We start from the raw sequence: 18,542 nt of genomic DNA, 5'->3' as shown, positions 1-18,542 counted from the left end.
ACCTCACCTGTCAAATTGAAAAGTTTTCAATATACTCTGCCATTTCATCATGGAAAGACTTACAAACGAGCAACGGTTGGAAATTGTTGAAATTTATTATCAAAATTCGTGTTCTGTGAAAAATGTGCATCGTTTGTTACGCCCATATTACGGTCGTCATAATCGACCTGGTGAGTCAACAATTCGTGCAGTTATAAAAAAAATCGCACTATATTTACTTTGTTAGACATTAAACCATCGACACACATGCGTAGACATTGCAGTCGTCCCGTGTTACTGAGGATCGTGAAATGTCTATTCGTCGGCGATCTCAGCAATTGGGCATGTGTTACTCGTTGGGCTGGTGGCATCATCGGTCTATTTTCCTTCAAAGGCGACCGTGGAAGAAACGTTACCGTCAACGGTGAACGATATCGAGCCATGATTCGCGACTTTTTTTTGCCCCAGTTGGCTGACTTGAAGTTGGTTGACATGTGGTTTCAAGATCAAATCAAGATGGTGCCACATGCCACACAGCTCGTGAAACAATGGACATGTTGAACGATGAATTTGGTGAACAGCTTATCTCTCGAAATGGTCCTGTGAGTTGGCCACCAAAATCATGCGATTTAACGCTTCTTGATTATTTCTTGTGAAGTCGTTAGTTTATGTGGACAAGCCGAACACGATTGAAGCCTTACAGGGTAACATAACACGTGTTATTTGTGGATGTATTCCAGGCCGAAATGCTCGAAAAAGTGACGCAAAATTGAACCTTCCGAATTGACCATTTGAAACGGAGCCGTGGACAACATTTACATGAAGTTATATTTAAAACGCAAATGGCAAAGGCCGATGTTAGAGAAGGGTCTATGGCACTGGATCATGTAGTGATCAAACAAGATTAAGAACTCAATAGTGATAATTTACACTTAAATTATTTTTGTAGTAAACTACACCAAAGATTCATACAGTTGAAACAAATTTCAATTTAAATGCTCCTTTGACCAAACTAAATCGTGCAATTGTATTTAATCATTTTAAAATACTACAAGTACTACTACATTTGAAGCATTTTCAATATTTCAAGTATACTATTATCAGGTAAGAAGTCATATTGGATGTCAATTGTGCCTTTAATTACATCTAGGTAACTATCGCATCATTCTCTTGGACGAAGGATATGATTAATTACCCGGCTTAAATTGCATCGGACGTCTAGAACATTGACGAATTGAACATTATGTGTTTTAAACTTTAAACACTCGAATATATTGGTTATGATAACAAGAAATTAAGTGTTAATTCCCCGCATTTGTTCTTTTAAGATTTTTGGACCTAATGCCAATAAATTGCTCCGGTTTGCGACTCTCTATTTTTTATGGCATAGTTAGGCAAACGAGCAATTGTGCAAAAATGATAAGTGTTCACCAATGCCCATTACATTGGCTCCATATGAAGTTTTAACCTTCTATTAAGTAACAAATGGGCCGCCAACCCTTGTGCCTGTAGTCTGGCTCATTCGCTCTTCAAACCGCAACACAACGTCATTGAGTATTATTATTCGGCATTAGAATATGTGATGAGTGGGTATAACCTATCTATTCGGACTTGCACACAGCCCTACCCTAAGAAAAATACTCTCATTAATTCTGCTAATCCAAAATAGTAATTCTAATTAAACAAGGTGTCCTTACACGTCTGTTATCGGACATTTAACACACACATGAGATGCAAAATAAATGATCTGCACCTTTGTATATCTTTATAAAGAAGCGGTGACTGTCGCTGTACTAGGTATCGCTTTTCATAAAATGATCAAAAAGATCAAAAAAGCACTCACGGGTACATACATTTTGCAAGTTTACTATCAGAAGCTGCAAGAACAGTGTAAGATATTATTTCTAGAATCAAAGCAGGCGCATTAAAACTAAAACATTCTAAGCCGTATCCGTATCCGTAAGCTGATCGTAAGCTGCGAAGAGAGTGATCAAAGATATCTTGCATCAAATCGAAGTGTTATTTGCAAATAAAATATTCGACAAAAGTAAAAATAGCAGATAGCAAACGTATTCTTACTCCATGTTGTAATCATATACATTTTTATTGCCATTAAAATTACTTTGACCGATAACAAACCTATGTGACACAATACAAAAGTGGTATCTTTTGATGTTTCTCAAACTTTTTGTAGCTATGTTTAAATATGGTGTACGGTTATTAAATTATATTAAGAGGACAGTCCTTGCGGAACGCCTAAATAGCGCTTACTATTTTCAAAATATCTTAAAACTGGAGCATTGATTATGGATGAAAAAAAACATTCAGTATCTTAATAGATAGATCTCAAGTTTCACCGCATGATATTTATAAAATTTGTATTAATAACTCAGTAAATTCATCGTCAACATCACTCCAAACACTGAAATCGACCTTTTCTATTAACATTTTTTAAGCTGCTAGTTTATACAGGTATTTTTGGTTAAATGGGGACACAAAAGTGTAAATAATAAGTTCACCGTGTTCAATATCTATTATATCACACAATATTATAGTAATTTTTATTTAAATATTGCTTACATTTTGGCATTCGTCGTCCATACTTTTTAGTATGGAGAAAATAATTTGACGGTTTTGACTTATTATTCGACATCGCTGTCAATAAATTTTCAGTCCCGCCCCAGAGCCCAAGGTGGGAGCACGGCAGTTTTTATTTCGAGCCGAGTCTTATAATTTCGCGAATCGTCTACGCACACATAGACAAGTTAGCATAAGGGTGGGGCGCGAGTGTCGTGGGATACAATTGTTAATTTTTACTTTTCAAGATTTATCGACTATTAGTCAAGTCACATATTGTTATGTTAGTTCTTTGATAAATAAATATTTTTGTAATAATTAATAAAAATTGAACGATTTTAATTGGCTTTTTAATTACCCTGTATGAATCTACCTCATGGCGTACGAATTTACCGCATTTACTGTACGAACGTACCCCTACCATACCATACCAATACGTGGGGTACATTCGTACAAATATTTTATGTAGAAAAAGCCTATAACCCTTTAACCTTTTGTCATAATAGTTTTGAACTTTTTTGTAACAAACTATAATATATTTGTTACACTTAAGCACATAAACTAGGTAAATACGACAATTAATCACATAGTAAAAAGATAAAATCTGAAAAGTGTACGAAGGGTAACCACTTTCCCCTAATTTCGAATTAAAACTATGAAATTGTAAGGGTGAACATAGTGAATACCTGAATGTACCTGAATGTAATGTAGTTTTTGCACTATCCTGCTTATTTTTTTCTCTTAATACGAAATTTAAAACAAACGCCAACTCATACCCCATAACTCATGTCGTTTAGTTCGTCTGCTTAATTCCTAATTATTTAAATGCTTAATTAAAATAGTGCATAGTGCTAAGCAAAAACGGTTGATATACATTCCATTTTGTACTGATGCTATACTTAGTTAGTACCTTTCATGCCCAGATACCGTCAACGGGCCGCCCCCCTGATTTTTGTGTAATATAAAATAATTTTAATTGACTTCGACTTGGACTAATGGACTTGGTTAAACCAAGAAGATTTATGTCTTTAGTTTTTAGTTAATTAAAAAAAAAAACTGATTAATATTTACCTCCATTATTTTTATTTATAAAATTTAAGTAAGTGATTATTTAATGTGTCTTAACGCCCTAATTCGTTATACCTACCAACCTTAAAATATTCAAGAATCAATAAAAATCATAATGTATATGAGGCATCTTAATGCACTCTGACCGCACCCTATGCTAACAAATAATTTATAATTATGTTTGCGAGTGACAACCTTATTGCTAATACATTACTCGTAATTAAATGTATTTTTATGAATCCTACGTTATGAACGCGCAATGAAAATTTAATTTATTCATTGCATTGAAAACAAGCAACTAATTGTCTCCGAGGATGCGTACGATACACTGCGCAATGCAACTGTATTATTGGAAGGTACCTATGTGTGTGTTCTAAAATAAATTCCCACGCTTACAAACTACGCTCTTAAGTAGTTCTGTCTCATGAAAACGACGTCACAACTACAATAATAAACAATAGTCTTCGTAATTTTGTATTTTTTAATATGAACATTAGCTAAACCTTTGTTTTTCTCTCTGCAAAAACGCATTAAGCGTTTCGCCTGCGTGAAATGGGGGGTATGTGTGTGGGACACACCGGTGCCTAGGACGACAAGTACACCAGAATACCCACTAAAAAAACAATGGTAATCTCTCCGTCTCTTCGGTGGGCGCTTTCGCGTGCTACCGTGACGAAAAATTACCTGAGCCCGAGAGAACAAGACGAAGAAACAAGAAGAAGATTTTGATTTTCAATGCGAAGCTCAAAATCTTTTTCTCGTAAGATTCTCCTATCAAGAGTCATTCGCTTAGTGGTAGGACTACGGTTCAAACTGATAATTTACTTATTTTTATAATTTAAAAATCACGATTATCTTTCTAGATTTAGGATACATCCATACATTATCTATAAATAACGCGGGCAATAACGATTTACGTCACGCTCTAAACGGTAAAAATATTGGTCCAAAGTAAAAACTAAAAGTGTAAGATATTAAATGAATTCCAATTATACAATACAACGTGCAATTATTTAGTCTTTCTTTCGTTCTTTCTTCTGCCTTTGTAGTATTACTTCTTTTAAAAGTTTAAATGTTGAAAAGAACAATGATTGAATATAATTCTTGATTTAGCTTACACGCGTTCATAAACGTCATAAAAACCTGACAATTTACTGTCCGACGTGCATTGCCAAGGGTTCTTTTTTGATAGGCACTGTAACAGATAAGTAGTACCATATCATATTGGCAATCCTAAATTTAATCTATTATAACTGATTATAGGTTAAATTTAGGATTGCCAATAAGATATGGTACTACTTATGTTTACTTATCTTTGAAATATATGGTATTTATGGGTCAGCGATTAAAAAGATTAAAAAAAAAACAAGAATTGAATTTACTGAAAACAATTTACTAACCAATCAAAAATATATCTAACCTCGAATTTATCTTACATAAACATAATAATCAGCCTGTAAATTTCCCACTGCTGGGCTAAGGCCTCCTCTCCCGTTGAGGAGAAGGTATGGAGCATATTCCACCACGCTGCTCCAATGCGGGTTGGTGGAATACACATGTGGCAGAATTTCGTTGAAATTAGACACATGCAGGTTTCCTCACGATGTTTTCCTTCACCGCCGAGCACGAGATGAATTATAAACACAAATTAAGCACATGAAAATTCAGTGGTGCCTGCCTGGGTTTGAACCCGAAATCATCGGTTAAGATGCACGCGTTCTAACCACTGGGCTATCTCGGCTCTCGAATTTATCTTAATACGAAGAAACCACAACTTAAACAGCTTAAACTACATAAAACCGCCACTTACTCAGTTAATCTTAAAGAAGCAAGTAAAACAAAATTTTAGGGATAAAAGGCTCTCGTTAATCGGTTGCTCTCTGACGTTGTGACATCGTCGTAGTGTGATGGTATCGTGGTGGTGTAGCTGCCACAGCCTCTAAATGAGCCAGGGAATCCTCTGACAGGACCGTATACATACAATCTTAACCTCGTTTCATAAAGATAATACAGAATGACAGACTCGTGCGTCATCCATCGAGGAAGTAATATTTATTTTTATTTTTAAATAAATAATAAACGCGTAATACATTTGAATTAATTATATTTTAAAAAACTTCCGGGTTCCGGGATTAGGTACAGAATGTTTTTTTTTTTACATTCAGATTTGTTTAAGTTTATTGAGTGTTCTTTGTATAGTTATTAAAAACCAAAAAGAGTTTTTACAACAATTATTATCATGATAAAAAGTAGTATCTGAAGCGCCTACGTGTTTTGTCACTATAATGCGCAGTTCAAATGTTTGCTATTAATAAAAGTAGGAGATACAGATTATAAATTTAAAACTATAGATAAAACACAGGCCGAGGAATGTAAATGAACCGAGAAGGCTGATTTTTGGATATGTTGTAGGAGGGGCTTAGAAAAGCTTAACTTGACATCGTCGACCTTGATTTCCTATGTGCGTTCGCCGCCATCTTGAAAATAGGGTTGAATTTCTTTCAGCTTTCTCGGTTCAAATATATTTACGACTGGACTATAAAGTAAAGTTTTTAATCTCTTCGTAAGAGATTAAAAACTTTAACCAACTTTAAAAAAAGTAGGAGTTTCTCAATTCGTTGGATTGTTTTTTGTGTAAGTATTCCTTATTCTTAGTATCATAATTATATTTGTAGTTTTGGCGTAACGCCGTGCGTTGTAGAAAATTTGGCGTGTGTCATGGCGCGGAGAGCAATTATAGCCATTGATAATTCTTCAGTCGCGTTGTACCGCCATTCCAGCTTTAAGAGTATTGGAAAGAATGACACATTTATGTGCACTACAATGGTGCGCAGTTAGCTAGTCTCCTATTAGAACGTCCACTAGAGACATTTATGACAATGTATGACATGATATATGAAGCGCTTAACATGATGAACGCCTTATAAAATAACTTTATGTCATGTTTGAAGTGGGTATTCCTAAACTATCTCGAACAGCGGGAAAACCATAGATATTACTAAGCCTAGGTTTTTCTGTACATCAATAGCCTAGATCAATAGAAGCTTCAATAGCTCTGCGGTATACCAACTGCGAAGCCAACGTTTGATTCTGATTTTATTGCGGTACTTACTCTTTAAAGAGGTCTAGAGTGGAGCATGTTAAACATAAAGAAAATGGACAAAATAAGACACACAAAGATAAGAGACATCACTAAAGTTACAACTTTTACATGTAGCGAGAATACCTGACAGAAGGTGAACCACAGGAGTTACCCAGTGGAAAGGACCACCAGGCAAGAGGAAGTAAAGACCCTTAACCCGCTGGGAAGATGATCTGATAAGATCAGCTGGCATAAACTGGTGCTCCATAGCACAAGACCGACAAAAATGGGCATCTTTGTAGGAGGCCTTTACCCAAACCGGGGTTCCCCTTAATTTATAACCATTTTAAACCATATATTACTAACATAATCTAAGATAATCTTACTAATAAAAAATATTTTTCTGTTTATTTATTTTCGTTGTAATATAACAACCGAATATTGTAAAACAGGAAATAAAAAGGCTTATTATTATTATTACTTACTCTTTATTCAAGTATTATTTGTATTATAAATGCGAAAGTCTGTTACGATTTCACGGCGGAACCACTGAACCGAATTAGATGAAATTTGGTAGAAAGCAAGGAAGGACATACGTTAGCAAATATCTAGCACCTACATATCCCACCCCCAAACCCCGCTGGTGAAAACTAATAAGGAATATAACCGATACGAGGTGCTTACAGCATTACTTACCTGTATAGTAATAGAAGCTGCTTGCAACCAAAGGCAGGAACAATGCGTCTTTTAATGAAGAATATTTGAATTACAAAAAATATATATATTTCTAATATATTCGACAGTTGCTATTGCCTATAGATAGTCAAATTAAATAAAAAAACTCTACTTATTATTAAACGGGTCCGAGGTCTTTGCACAGCCATGGAACATATATGGGCTGTTTTTTTACTTTTTTACTAAAATTATGGTTTTATAAATATATGATTCAAGAATTTATCGACAACGATAAATTATATTGTAATTAATGAAAACGATTATTTACAATAAGGAGGTTGTAGGTTGTAGTATGTTTCAATTGTGTGTACCAGTGTCCTGAAGTCTACAGTCTGTGGTTGTTGCGAAGTGCGTCTGACTGGACTGCGGGTTGCGTCTGACGCTGATCATTATGATAAATGTGCATCGTGTACCTTTTCAATAAATACATTTCTTCTTAAGTTCTAAGAAGCGATTTGCTCACGATTTTTCTATAATTGACGCCACTATCAGACTCTTATCATTCTTTATCTTGTTCATTCTTATCAAACCTCAAAACCATATCAATATTCTCATTTCAGCTGCACGCAATCGTCTTCCGGCTTTTTTACTTCCCAGAATTCTGATACATATATAACGAAATAAAATGTATGAAGTACACTCACTATTACATTAGCAGCCTGTATCCCACGGCTGGGCTAAGGTCTCCTCTCCCTTTGAGGAGAAGGCTTGGAGCATATTCCAAAACGCTGCTCCAATGCGGGTTGGTGAAGTACACATGTGGCAGAATTTCGTTGAAATTAGACACATGCAGGTTTCCTCACGATGTATGTATCGCAAAATAAAACTCGTTCTCAATATTATAATCAAAATAAATCAAGATTACGTAAAATATGTAATTCCCTGTAAAATAAACTTCAAGGTCTCTTTAATTCAATGTTAGTTTACTTTCATTAGATAATTCTTACTAATATTATAAATTCGAAAGTAACTCTGTCTGTGTAGCTGTTGTTCACGGCGGAACCACTGAGCCAAATTTGATGAATTTAAGCAACTCCAAGGAAGGTCATGAGTTTCTTGAGGTCACTGTTTATTTACTATAATGGCTAATATTTAACACTTGATAACCAACCCCTAAACTATGTTTTAAAAAATGTTTTATTAAGTATAAATAATTTCGTTTGAAAATCATTATATTAAATGAAATGAATTTACTGAAATAAAAAAATGTTGAAAATACAAAGAACAAATTTAATACTAACTCATTTGTTTGTTTAATTACAAATTTTATATTTATCAATCTCGCTATTTCAAAGACGAAATTTGGGAAAATTAATTTTAGTATCGGAAAAACATTCCAGGAAAATGGAAATTAAGTAAAATATAGCGATAGAAAAATAACATCAACGTGGTGTTATTTTTCGGTATTTTTTCTAATTCGTCAATTTCCCTTTATCGAGATGTAATAAATTAATATTAGGTTATAAAATGATACAAAGTTTTGACCAAACAACTTTTGTTTATTTTCATCACAAATTCATATGACATAATATTATAACATAATCTTATTTAATGTTATCTGAAAAACAAAGTTTAATCGATAAAATAGCCTTATTACTTACCTACTCTATGATTGTAGATTTATAATTAATTTACAAAAAAAAAAAAATATTTTTTACAGCTAGAATGTTATCACGTGGTTTTTCACCCTAAAACAATATGTTATTTGAAAAACACACCTTTGGTATTAATGTGAATCAAGAAATAAAACAAATCGTGAAATATGAATTATTTTGTGCAATAAAACGTTATTCAAAAGTGATCAGTGAAAAATGTGTTTTTCAAAACGGGTATACTTATTCAACTATGCCTAAGTAATCGTTTATATATTTTCAATACTATTAATATTAAAAAAAAAATTATTCATATATAAAAATAACATATAAATTATATTCCAAAATAGAATTCAAATTTAGATTGAAATCTTAAAGGAGCCTCTCCTTAGATCAACGAATTCCTTTAAATATCATACTTTGAGACAATGTGATGAATTTTTCATAATAAAAATTAAATTCATTTTACTACAAAATCGCTATTTAACAACGGAAAATGGATACATTAACTTAAGCTCTAAATATTTAGATTTTTATCAATATAATATTAATTTATTTGATCTAAGTGCCTACAATAATTGAATCTGTTACCTATTGTAAATCTCTATTGAATATTTTCGGCAACAAATTCACATTTTCATTAAAGTATTTATCGTCTAGATTTAAACGCGTTGTCATTATTATTTTGAACGCGTATTTCTGGTAAGACAATGTTAGCGGGGTAATAAATAATATTTATTTGAATTTTGTTCTCCTGTTGATTTATTAAGATAATGTCAGTATTGTTTATACTTTACATAACATAAAGTATGAAAAGTGACAGATAACAAAAGCGTATTCAATATATACTCAGTAATTTAAAGATGGAATTAAATAACACTTTGTTACAAAAAAACTTCGTCAAAATTTGATAGCTTTTTGGTTGGATCAATCGAATTTTTTTAAAGTGAATTATGCCAGGTATTACGAAATTTCATACGATTATTTGAAATTTCTTTTATATCACAACATTAATATTAACTAAAGTAAATAATAAATGTAATACAGTCACAGATAAAAAAGCATTCTAAAGGTAAACGACGAAAAGCCGTCTAAAATGTAGCTGCAATATTTCGTTACATTGGAATGTTTTTCATTTTTATTATTATTAAAAAACAATAGACAATAGTTTACTTTTAAATCTAAGACCATATTATTCCGTTTAAATTTTAGCGCTAATAAATATTTATTTGGATAGATCTAATTTCAGGGTTCTTTAGAGTTTTGTTAGTTTAAAATATGTTTTTACAAATCTTACGAAAACTAAAAAGTTTTTATATTATTGAATTAAATAAATAAAAATATATATCCAAACACTATAAAAGACGAGACAAAGAGAATGATTACGATTGAAGGAAATATAAACACAGCTGTTTTACTCATTCACTAAAACAATAATAAATTAACGCGTTTGCGCTTTATTAAATTTCTTAGAAGTCAAATACAAATTGTACCTAAAGTGGAAAATAATATACAGAATACGTGACAAAAAATTAAATTATCATTTTTTAAAAGAAACCACCAGATTGCGTTTAATTCATATTAAGAATATTTAATATTTATAACATATTGAAGAACTATTACAGTGTTGAAGCTGCCAAGTTTTTTTTTAGTTATAATAAAATCATTGACTGTCCATGATCGTGTCTTGACAGAAGAATGAACAATTGCGGAGCTCATTGAAACAATGTTACGTAAATAGTTGCCAATATGCCGTCAAACTAAATCATAATTCGGTGTCGTCTCGCGACGTCCAGCTAAACGTTCGATGGAGAAAAATTATTTGACTCGATATAATGCACGTCTGTGGTGAGACTGATTAGACCGAAGTGTACCAGTAAGTTGGAACCATTTTGTAATGCGTTGCGTGCTCTCGACGCATATCGTACCCGAAAAATAGGCCACGTTCGAGTATGTGAAATATTTGTACTTGACATATCTTTGCTTCACAATACACTTAACTATTGGATACATACATATAAATATAATAAATCGAGATTACTTCAGCTCGTGGTTTGTACCTAATATGTGTGTATGGCAATATAGCGCTGAAAGCGCTTGGAACGCTGGAGCTCGTCTAACTCCGCGTTTACAGGTGTGTTATGATGATTTCGTCATCGATTTCGTCTTTTTCATCATCTTCTTCTGGAGGTTGCTTGGCAGCTTCAGCCGCAGCGACCGGGTTCTCGGCGATAGCCTTCAGACGACGAGCCTGAAATTAATTTTAACATTTAATATTTTTTGTTCATTTGTTTCATTATTCGAAATTTCTTGGATTTTAATCAAATGATGACTAGAAAGTTAAAGAGTAAAATTTGAGAGTGACAGGTGCTGTTTTCTTCTGTATTTCATAATTATTTCACCGAAGCTTGAATATTTCTGTTACTAGGTCTATGCCATCTCTCTGTCTGCATACTTAACTGATTTTATATTAAGAACAGTAATAACGATTGTCTTTTTTTTCAAAAAACATATAACCGTGACCGCTGACTTGAGTCAAATAAATATCAATTAAAATTCGCAACACAAGACATAGAATACTTGGTCCGTCCGCCTGGAACTCGGTTGTATTTTATTTATACTTTGATATTAAATATTAATTACCTTTCTCATGTGTAGTATCTCAACAATGATGTAGCCGACGACACCAATGAGGAGGGCCACCATCATCACATATAGTTTCATCCTGGCGCAGAGGTGGGTGGAGTAGGCATAGGCAACAACGAAACCAGCGCTCTCCCAAAGCCTGTAGTTGGAGAAGGCGGCCTCCTTGTTTCTCCGGAACAGCACACCGTATAAGCCTGGAAAAATGAAATGTTATTTCTCTCATTCAAATCTTAGCTATGTGATATGAAATGATATACGTATGATTTATCACTCTAAAATATTTTGAACAAAGGAAACTTCATTCCTAGAAGGAAATAGGTACTTCTTGTTTATGGACAGATAATTTTCTCTGTTCTATAAAATATACGTTAAAAGTAATTAAACGATTCAAACGTGCTAACGCACTAAACACGTGAGCCATTTTATTTTCACCTAGTGGTACATATATAATGTACTATGTGTACTATGCAGAGGTAATGGTCTGTAGCATAATCGAAACGGCGTAGATTTACGTGTCGGATGACGTAGTACAACCGGTATAAGCCGTCCAAGTTAGAAAGTTTTTTACTTTCAATCGGTTATGAGTGCAAATCAAAGAGTCATCTTTTTTTTTTTATTCTTGTTTTATTTTGGTATTTTGCCCTACAAAGGTACGTCAGCCCCATTGTACCCCTAAGAGTCATCTTAAAAAATCGAAACAAAATGTATTAATTTTGAAACTAGTTACTGGCCCCGGCTTCGGGCAGGAATAAGGGTCTATTTATTGGTTTATTTTGATACATATTTAAGCTGCTCATGCTAGTAAAGCTCCTAGTCGGCATGATTTATTCCGACATCTTCTACAATATATTTATATTTCAGCCAACTTGGAAAAACCGTAATAAATTATACGTATTAAATAATATGTATTATTAAACAGAGTCTCTTCACGCTGTCTTTACGCTTAGATCTTTTTAACAACGCAATGGATTTACTCAAAAGAAGAAGTCAACCTGTGTGATGTTATTGTACTATGTTGGTTATTGATGAAATAAACACTATTATTATTAATGCAATTTTCATCAATAAATAGAGTCATTCAAGAGGAAGGTTTATGTTTATAATACACGCATATTATAGCAGAGAAAATCCGTGAAAATCAACTTTCCTAGCCGGAAAAAAAGGACAAGATTTTTTTTATTTTCATATTTGTTCTTCGATCTAAACGTTGTACATAGATCCTTATTGTACCCGTGGGAGGCCTCGACGGGTAGCTAGTTTAATATAAAATATGTCTGTTTAAAGTATTTTATTGATCTTCAAAAACACATAACAAGATAATTGATGTTGAAAGACGTTAACAGCAAAAGTGACTGGAACAGGAAAGCCGGTCTATATTAAATGAGGCTTGAGAAAACCGGATACTTTGTACACTTCGGAGCTTACAATTTAAAGAGAGTTAAATCGATTTTTATTTTATAGCTGCGCGTAGATCAGGGTCAGCAATTCCTTTGCGATCTAGGCATGTCTCACTCCGCTGCGACTCAACCAAAATTGTGGACGTTAATAATAAATAATTAATTTCAATACGTATATTTCCACATTTGATGTCATGGTGTACAAGAAAATAACAAGCGTATCGAAGCGAGCACGTTGCCTGACACTTGATCACCCTTGAATCTGTGCCGCGTCTTATGAGGCGTCTCTGATCGGTACGCAGCTTTATAAGTTTAAAATACACTTTTCCTAAACGTTGGGAATTATTTGACTATTTGGAGATTGACGTTAACGTTTCCTTCATAATATATATGAGCTCGAACGATTGAACGGATTCTGATATTTTTTAAATGTCTAATAGCAGAAAGGCTTAGAGTTAATGTCCACCTTATTATAATTGGTTCTAGGCAAAATAACCCAATATAACTTTTTTCCGGATTGGCGTTGGAATTCAAGATATTTGGATCTGTAGCCTCATAAACTATCTATAGACCAAAGAGTCAGTCATGAATTTAAGTTCAAAAGACAAGATATCCAAGGGATACAGAAATCTCTTGTGCTTAACGATAATAAACGCTGTATAAAATTGTTAACAGCTTGAGTATTTTTATTATAACTGTAAATAAAAAATTTATATTTTACAACAAATTAATAGTTTGAATGTGAAATAAAACATCTATTTCCTGAACGAAACCGTTAAAAACGAAAATAAAAAATACGTCTCATGACAATAACAACAGCACAATCTATGTATATTTCTTTTGGTATTTTTTATTTATTGCGGATGTAAACAAAGTTATTATATAATACTTGTTTATATATATTAGTTTGTGTTCCAACACGATTCGAAGAACAAGTTAGGGCATTTGTTCCTTCAATTTTAATCGTTCAACTCTTCTTGGTGATAGGGCTTTGGGCAAGCCCGTTGGGGTCGGTACCACACACCCATCAGATATTCTACCGTCAAATAGTTGATATGTTCCACTTTGAAGGGAACCCTGTGTGGTACCGACTCAGACGGGCAAGGCCAAAGCCCTACCACCAAGAAAAATTGTAACGATTAAAAGTCCAAGATTATTGTCTTTTGCTTGCACCTTGATGTTATTTTCTTTGCGTCTTTAGGAAATAACATCTCAATTCCCAAGGTTGGTGGCGCATTTGCGATGTGAGGAATTGTTAATATTTCTATGGGCGGACCACTCACCATCAAGTGGTCCATCTGCAAGTCCGACTAAAATACAATTTATGCAAAATTTCCACTGTAATGTAAAAGAGACAAGTTCTTTTGGTCACTTTTTTTAGATTCGTAAATTATATATTAACGATGTCGCATGCAGACAAAAGATCGTCAATTATATCTAGTGATACCTATAAATATAAGTGTTTCTCATGAAGATTTTTACTCAAAATATTTTATTTAAATTTAATAATTATGGAATTAATAATAATTTCATGTAAATTACGATAAATTTTTTTTATACGAATTGTCCATTTTTTTTTCGATTCTTATTAAGTTTCTTATATTAAACGTTATGTATTGGATTCCTCCTTCGTATATAATTGCAGTATTGCATATTCATTGGTTGAATTATAGTACTCGTTGAATGCTTCGTTTCGATTGGTGGGTTTCGTTTCATTTACAATTACATGAAAGATTTATCAAAATCGGGTTTACGTTAATTTGATTGGTCATATTTTTCTCTGTTTAATTGGGTGTTAATTACAAACTTGCAGTTTTGGGAAATAATAGTTTTACTGGTGGATAGATATGCTAGGTACAAACTTTTAAGATATATTTTTTAATAACTAACACTAAGTAATAGGCTGTGAATATGGGCATACTGCTGATCAAGCCTTCTCTTTTATTGAGGAGTTTGGACCTCAATCCACAAGGCTTCTTCAATTTGTTTGGTAGTTTCACCCAATTTAAACGCTGATCGTGAGATGAACACGAAATAAATAAATGGAAATTCGGTGATGCCCATTCTCAAACCCGTTGTCATCGGCTAAGATTCAAGTAATCTGATCAGAAGGCCATAACGCCTCAATTATCACTTTAAACGTCAGTTTTACACGACGCCTTGTTTTAAATTGATTAATGAACAGTTATTCAGGCGTAGTTTCCTATAGAACCGTACAATAATCCGCTACACTGACTCGTGTAAGTAACCTGTGATTCTTATCTTTTTGATGATAGTTCTGTAGCGGATTGGAGTCACGCTGACGTCAGGCGAGCCAATTACTGGCCGTGATGTAATTGATTTTCTTGCTTATGTTCAGATTTCCAACGCGAAAATTATAGAACCTTCCAGTTTGTTCGTATATTATTCTCTCATAAAACATTTTAACATAAACGATATAAGTCGTTTGTTACGACGAAAAAGGTTAAGTTAGATTTATTTTTCAATGTTTGTATTTTAAGAATTCAGCCTAACTCTTAAATTTTGAGAGACTTCAAAACATTTTTTTTATTAATTATCGAGATAACAAATAGATACTTCTGCGAATTGAATTGTTAATCTTTTGAAGTGGTTTCTGGACTAAGAGAAATTTCCAGAATATTCCATTTTTTAAATGAATTACAATCCAATATCTCGTATCTTACTAACTAGCTATTTATTACGATGTTAGTGGATTTCAGTCTGTATTAATGAAATCTGTCCGTACAAATTTTATATCATCTCTGAAAGATGCCCAAAATCGATATTAGTTCTCGATTAATGTAAATTATCTATGATAATCTTACTAGCGTAAAAATAACTTGCATATAGAATTGAAAAAAAAATAATGTTCCAAGTTTAAAATTGCCATTTGTAAAGTATTAAACGTTAACTGAAAAACGAAATATGAACATATTTATAGAGTCGCAAAATTCTCACATAAAATTAATGAGTTACAAAAAACATATTCATAAATAGAATAACCCCAATGCTTTGAAGATATTACTTCTATTTATATGAAAATTCCTCAGCGAGGCTAAAAATATCATCGCCCAGTTATGAGGTTGCTAGACCATTCCCGGAACTCGCTAAGTTAGTCCTATAATAAGACCTATGCAACTAGAATGTTCGCACTTCGCAGCTCTACCGAGGGCATGACCATTCGGTTACTTAAGCGTGATTTTATATAGCTGAAGCGGCTTATATTATCTGTTGATCGTGAACGAATTTCATTAAATTTATGTAATAATATATTTACAAATGACTTGGGAACAATTGTTTTGAAATGAGTTTGGTTTGATGTTACAAATTTGTAAATAATGTTGGCAATTTGAACAGTTTATTCGATTATATGCGATCGTATATATACAGTTAGTATCTATTTTCTATTAGATCTTTAATCTTTAAAAAATATATCTCAATAAGATAATTTAAGTAAGTTTCAAATAATTAATATTTTTACACGTATTTTTAAAATTCATCACAGACAGATACAATAATATCTTCGATACCGGTTTTTACGTTCGTAGTGTGCGTTCCTGCGCTCGCGCCTACCGAACCGTGACCAATAATCGCAAATCTCGCGTCCCTAATAACAAAAACGTGTACTTTTTTACCATTCGGTTTTTTACTGAAGGCATCGGATCCTTTCGGTCTCGTGTTTATGTCGTTGCTTAATGAGGCATGGAGTTGTACGGAGTAATGTAATGATTATGTATCATGTAGGTAGGTTTTTGCAACAAGAATCTGTATTGTAATAAAAAAATCTAAGTGTTAATGCATTAATGTTCCTGACCAAATTAGGGCGGCCATTAACGAGGCCTAGCCAATTGCGCAGCGAGAATTACGGCGAAGGCGTTTGTGTAAACACAGGTGCACGACTTAACCTAACTCGGATTATCCGAAATAACCGGAGAAAAAGGCTTTAAGTGCACTCCGAGGCATGGCTTATTGGTAACATTATTTGATCCGGTTGCTCAAAAGAATTTCCTGATAGAATGTTCTAAGCTAACTCATAATATATCTCAAATATAATTTTAATATCGGTTATGAGGTACTTGATTCAATATATTTAAGCTGATGCTTATATCATTTAAAACCACTGAACTATTGCTACTTTGATGCTTTATTTTGGTAACAATAAAATGTATATAATAATAATCAACAAATCGAATCAGAAGTGTACTTTTTTGTATTAGTTAGATAAGTTGCCATGTAATGTTTGCTTGAATAATTAATCTGTCATTCATTAACATATAATAAGTTATATATAAATATATATATGTAGAATTACGCACATCGGCCTTCTTAATACTTCCTGTATCTTCAATTACAAACTGTAAATAAGATTAATATAATAATATCGTTTGACCGCATAATGTGTTTAAGTATAATCGATTTGTATTTTATATTAATCAAGTTGACTACCGAGCCATACAGTGTAATACCATATCGATGTACTGTATTGATATTCTTTTTTGAATTACACGCACAACCCTTTACATAATATAAAGAGTATTCCATATATTTGTTTTTGTCAATCGTTTGAAGAAAGATATGGGTTTTTAAACATAAACAACACCCAAACAGACTGATATAAGTTACTTAGAATGAATACATAATGGTCCTAGCTATGTACAGGGTTATTGGTAATTCGACGTATTCCCGTAGGAGGTGATAGGGGTGACTATTTGCGATAATTTGAACTCCCATATGCATGATGCAAATGTGAACCATTTTTGAGTTATCACGTTTTTTAGATTTTTTCCAAATAAGTCTAAATTGCAATTTCAAAAATGTATTAAAAAAAAAGTATCAATTAAAATCTATTTTTTTCTTCTGATTTATAAAAACGATTAAACACTGGATATTTTTCAATATTTTAACAATAATTTTCAGTCCAAATTTAAAAATGCGAGACGGAAAACGATATTATTTCAATATTTTTTTTTCCCTCAAATATCCGCCTCATCATCCGCGGAAGAAATCAAAATAAGAATTATGAACGCTTCAAATACAATGCGGAATAATTTGACTAGTTCGGTAGTTTATTTAGAAAAAGAATGCGACTTTGCGTTCGCAAAAGTCATTTCGAGCAAGAACAAGATAAAATATCTTAATTGTAACTTAGCTACTGAATTGTTAATGTTAATTAAATTTGTATTAAGTAAGTAAGTTAAGTAAATAAGTAAGTTTTTTTACATTGGTTATTATTTTAAATCAATTTTGTGGGAATTTTAAAGAGCGACCTTTAGTACGAATTCGGTCATGATCGAATACGAATTTCCACCAGCGTCCTTTCTGATCATTTTATTTCGGTTGCTTTGAAATAAATTCCTAATTTTTATACATTTTCGGTAAGCTAAGTAAACGATTATGTTTTTAAAATAATCTGCAGAACAAGTTTCATGGTGATTTTTTTTGTTTTACAGGCATATTTGAGGGAAA

General features: G+C 32.8%; 1 protein-coding gene across 2 annotated transcripts in view; it reads right to left on the bottom strand.

Annotated features, from left to right (window-relative positions):
* Positions 1-10,689: 10,689 nt before the first annotated feature.
* LOC113403857 (UNC93-like protein) overlaps positions 10,690-18,542 on the bottom strand; it is an 89,821-nt gene continuing 81,968 nt past the window's right edge. For both annotated transcript variants that reach the window (XM_064220256.1, XM_064220257.1), the window contains 2 exons: positions 11,677-11,873; positions 10,690-11,284 (listed from right to left, as the gene is read on the bottom strand). In XM_064220256.1, the coding sequence (XP_064076326.1) occupies positions 11,162-11,284; positions 11,677-11,873 (320 nt within the window). In that variant the 3' untranslated portion in view covers positions 10,690-11,161. The remainder of the gene's footprint in view (positions 11,285-11,676; positions 11,874-18,542) is intronic.

The sequence above is a fragment of the Vanessa tameamea genome, chromosome Z (assembly GCF_037043105.1).
Source record: "Vanessa tameamea isolate UH-Manoa-2023 chromosome Z, ilVanTame1 primary haplotype, whole genome shotgun sequence".
Lineage (NCBI taxonomy): Eukaryota > Metazoa > Arthropoda > Insecta > Lepidoptera > Nymphalidae > Vanessa > Vanessa tameamea.
This window is presented reverse-complemented; position numbering and strand designations above follow the sequence as displayed.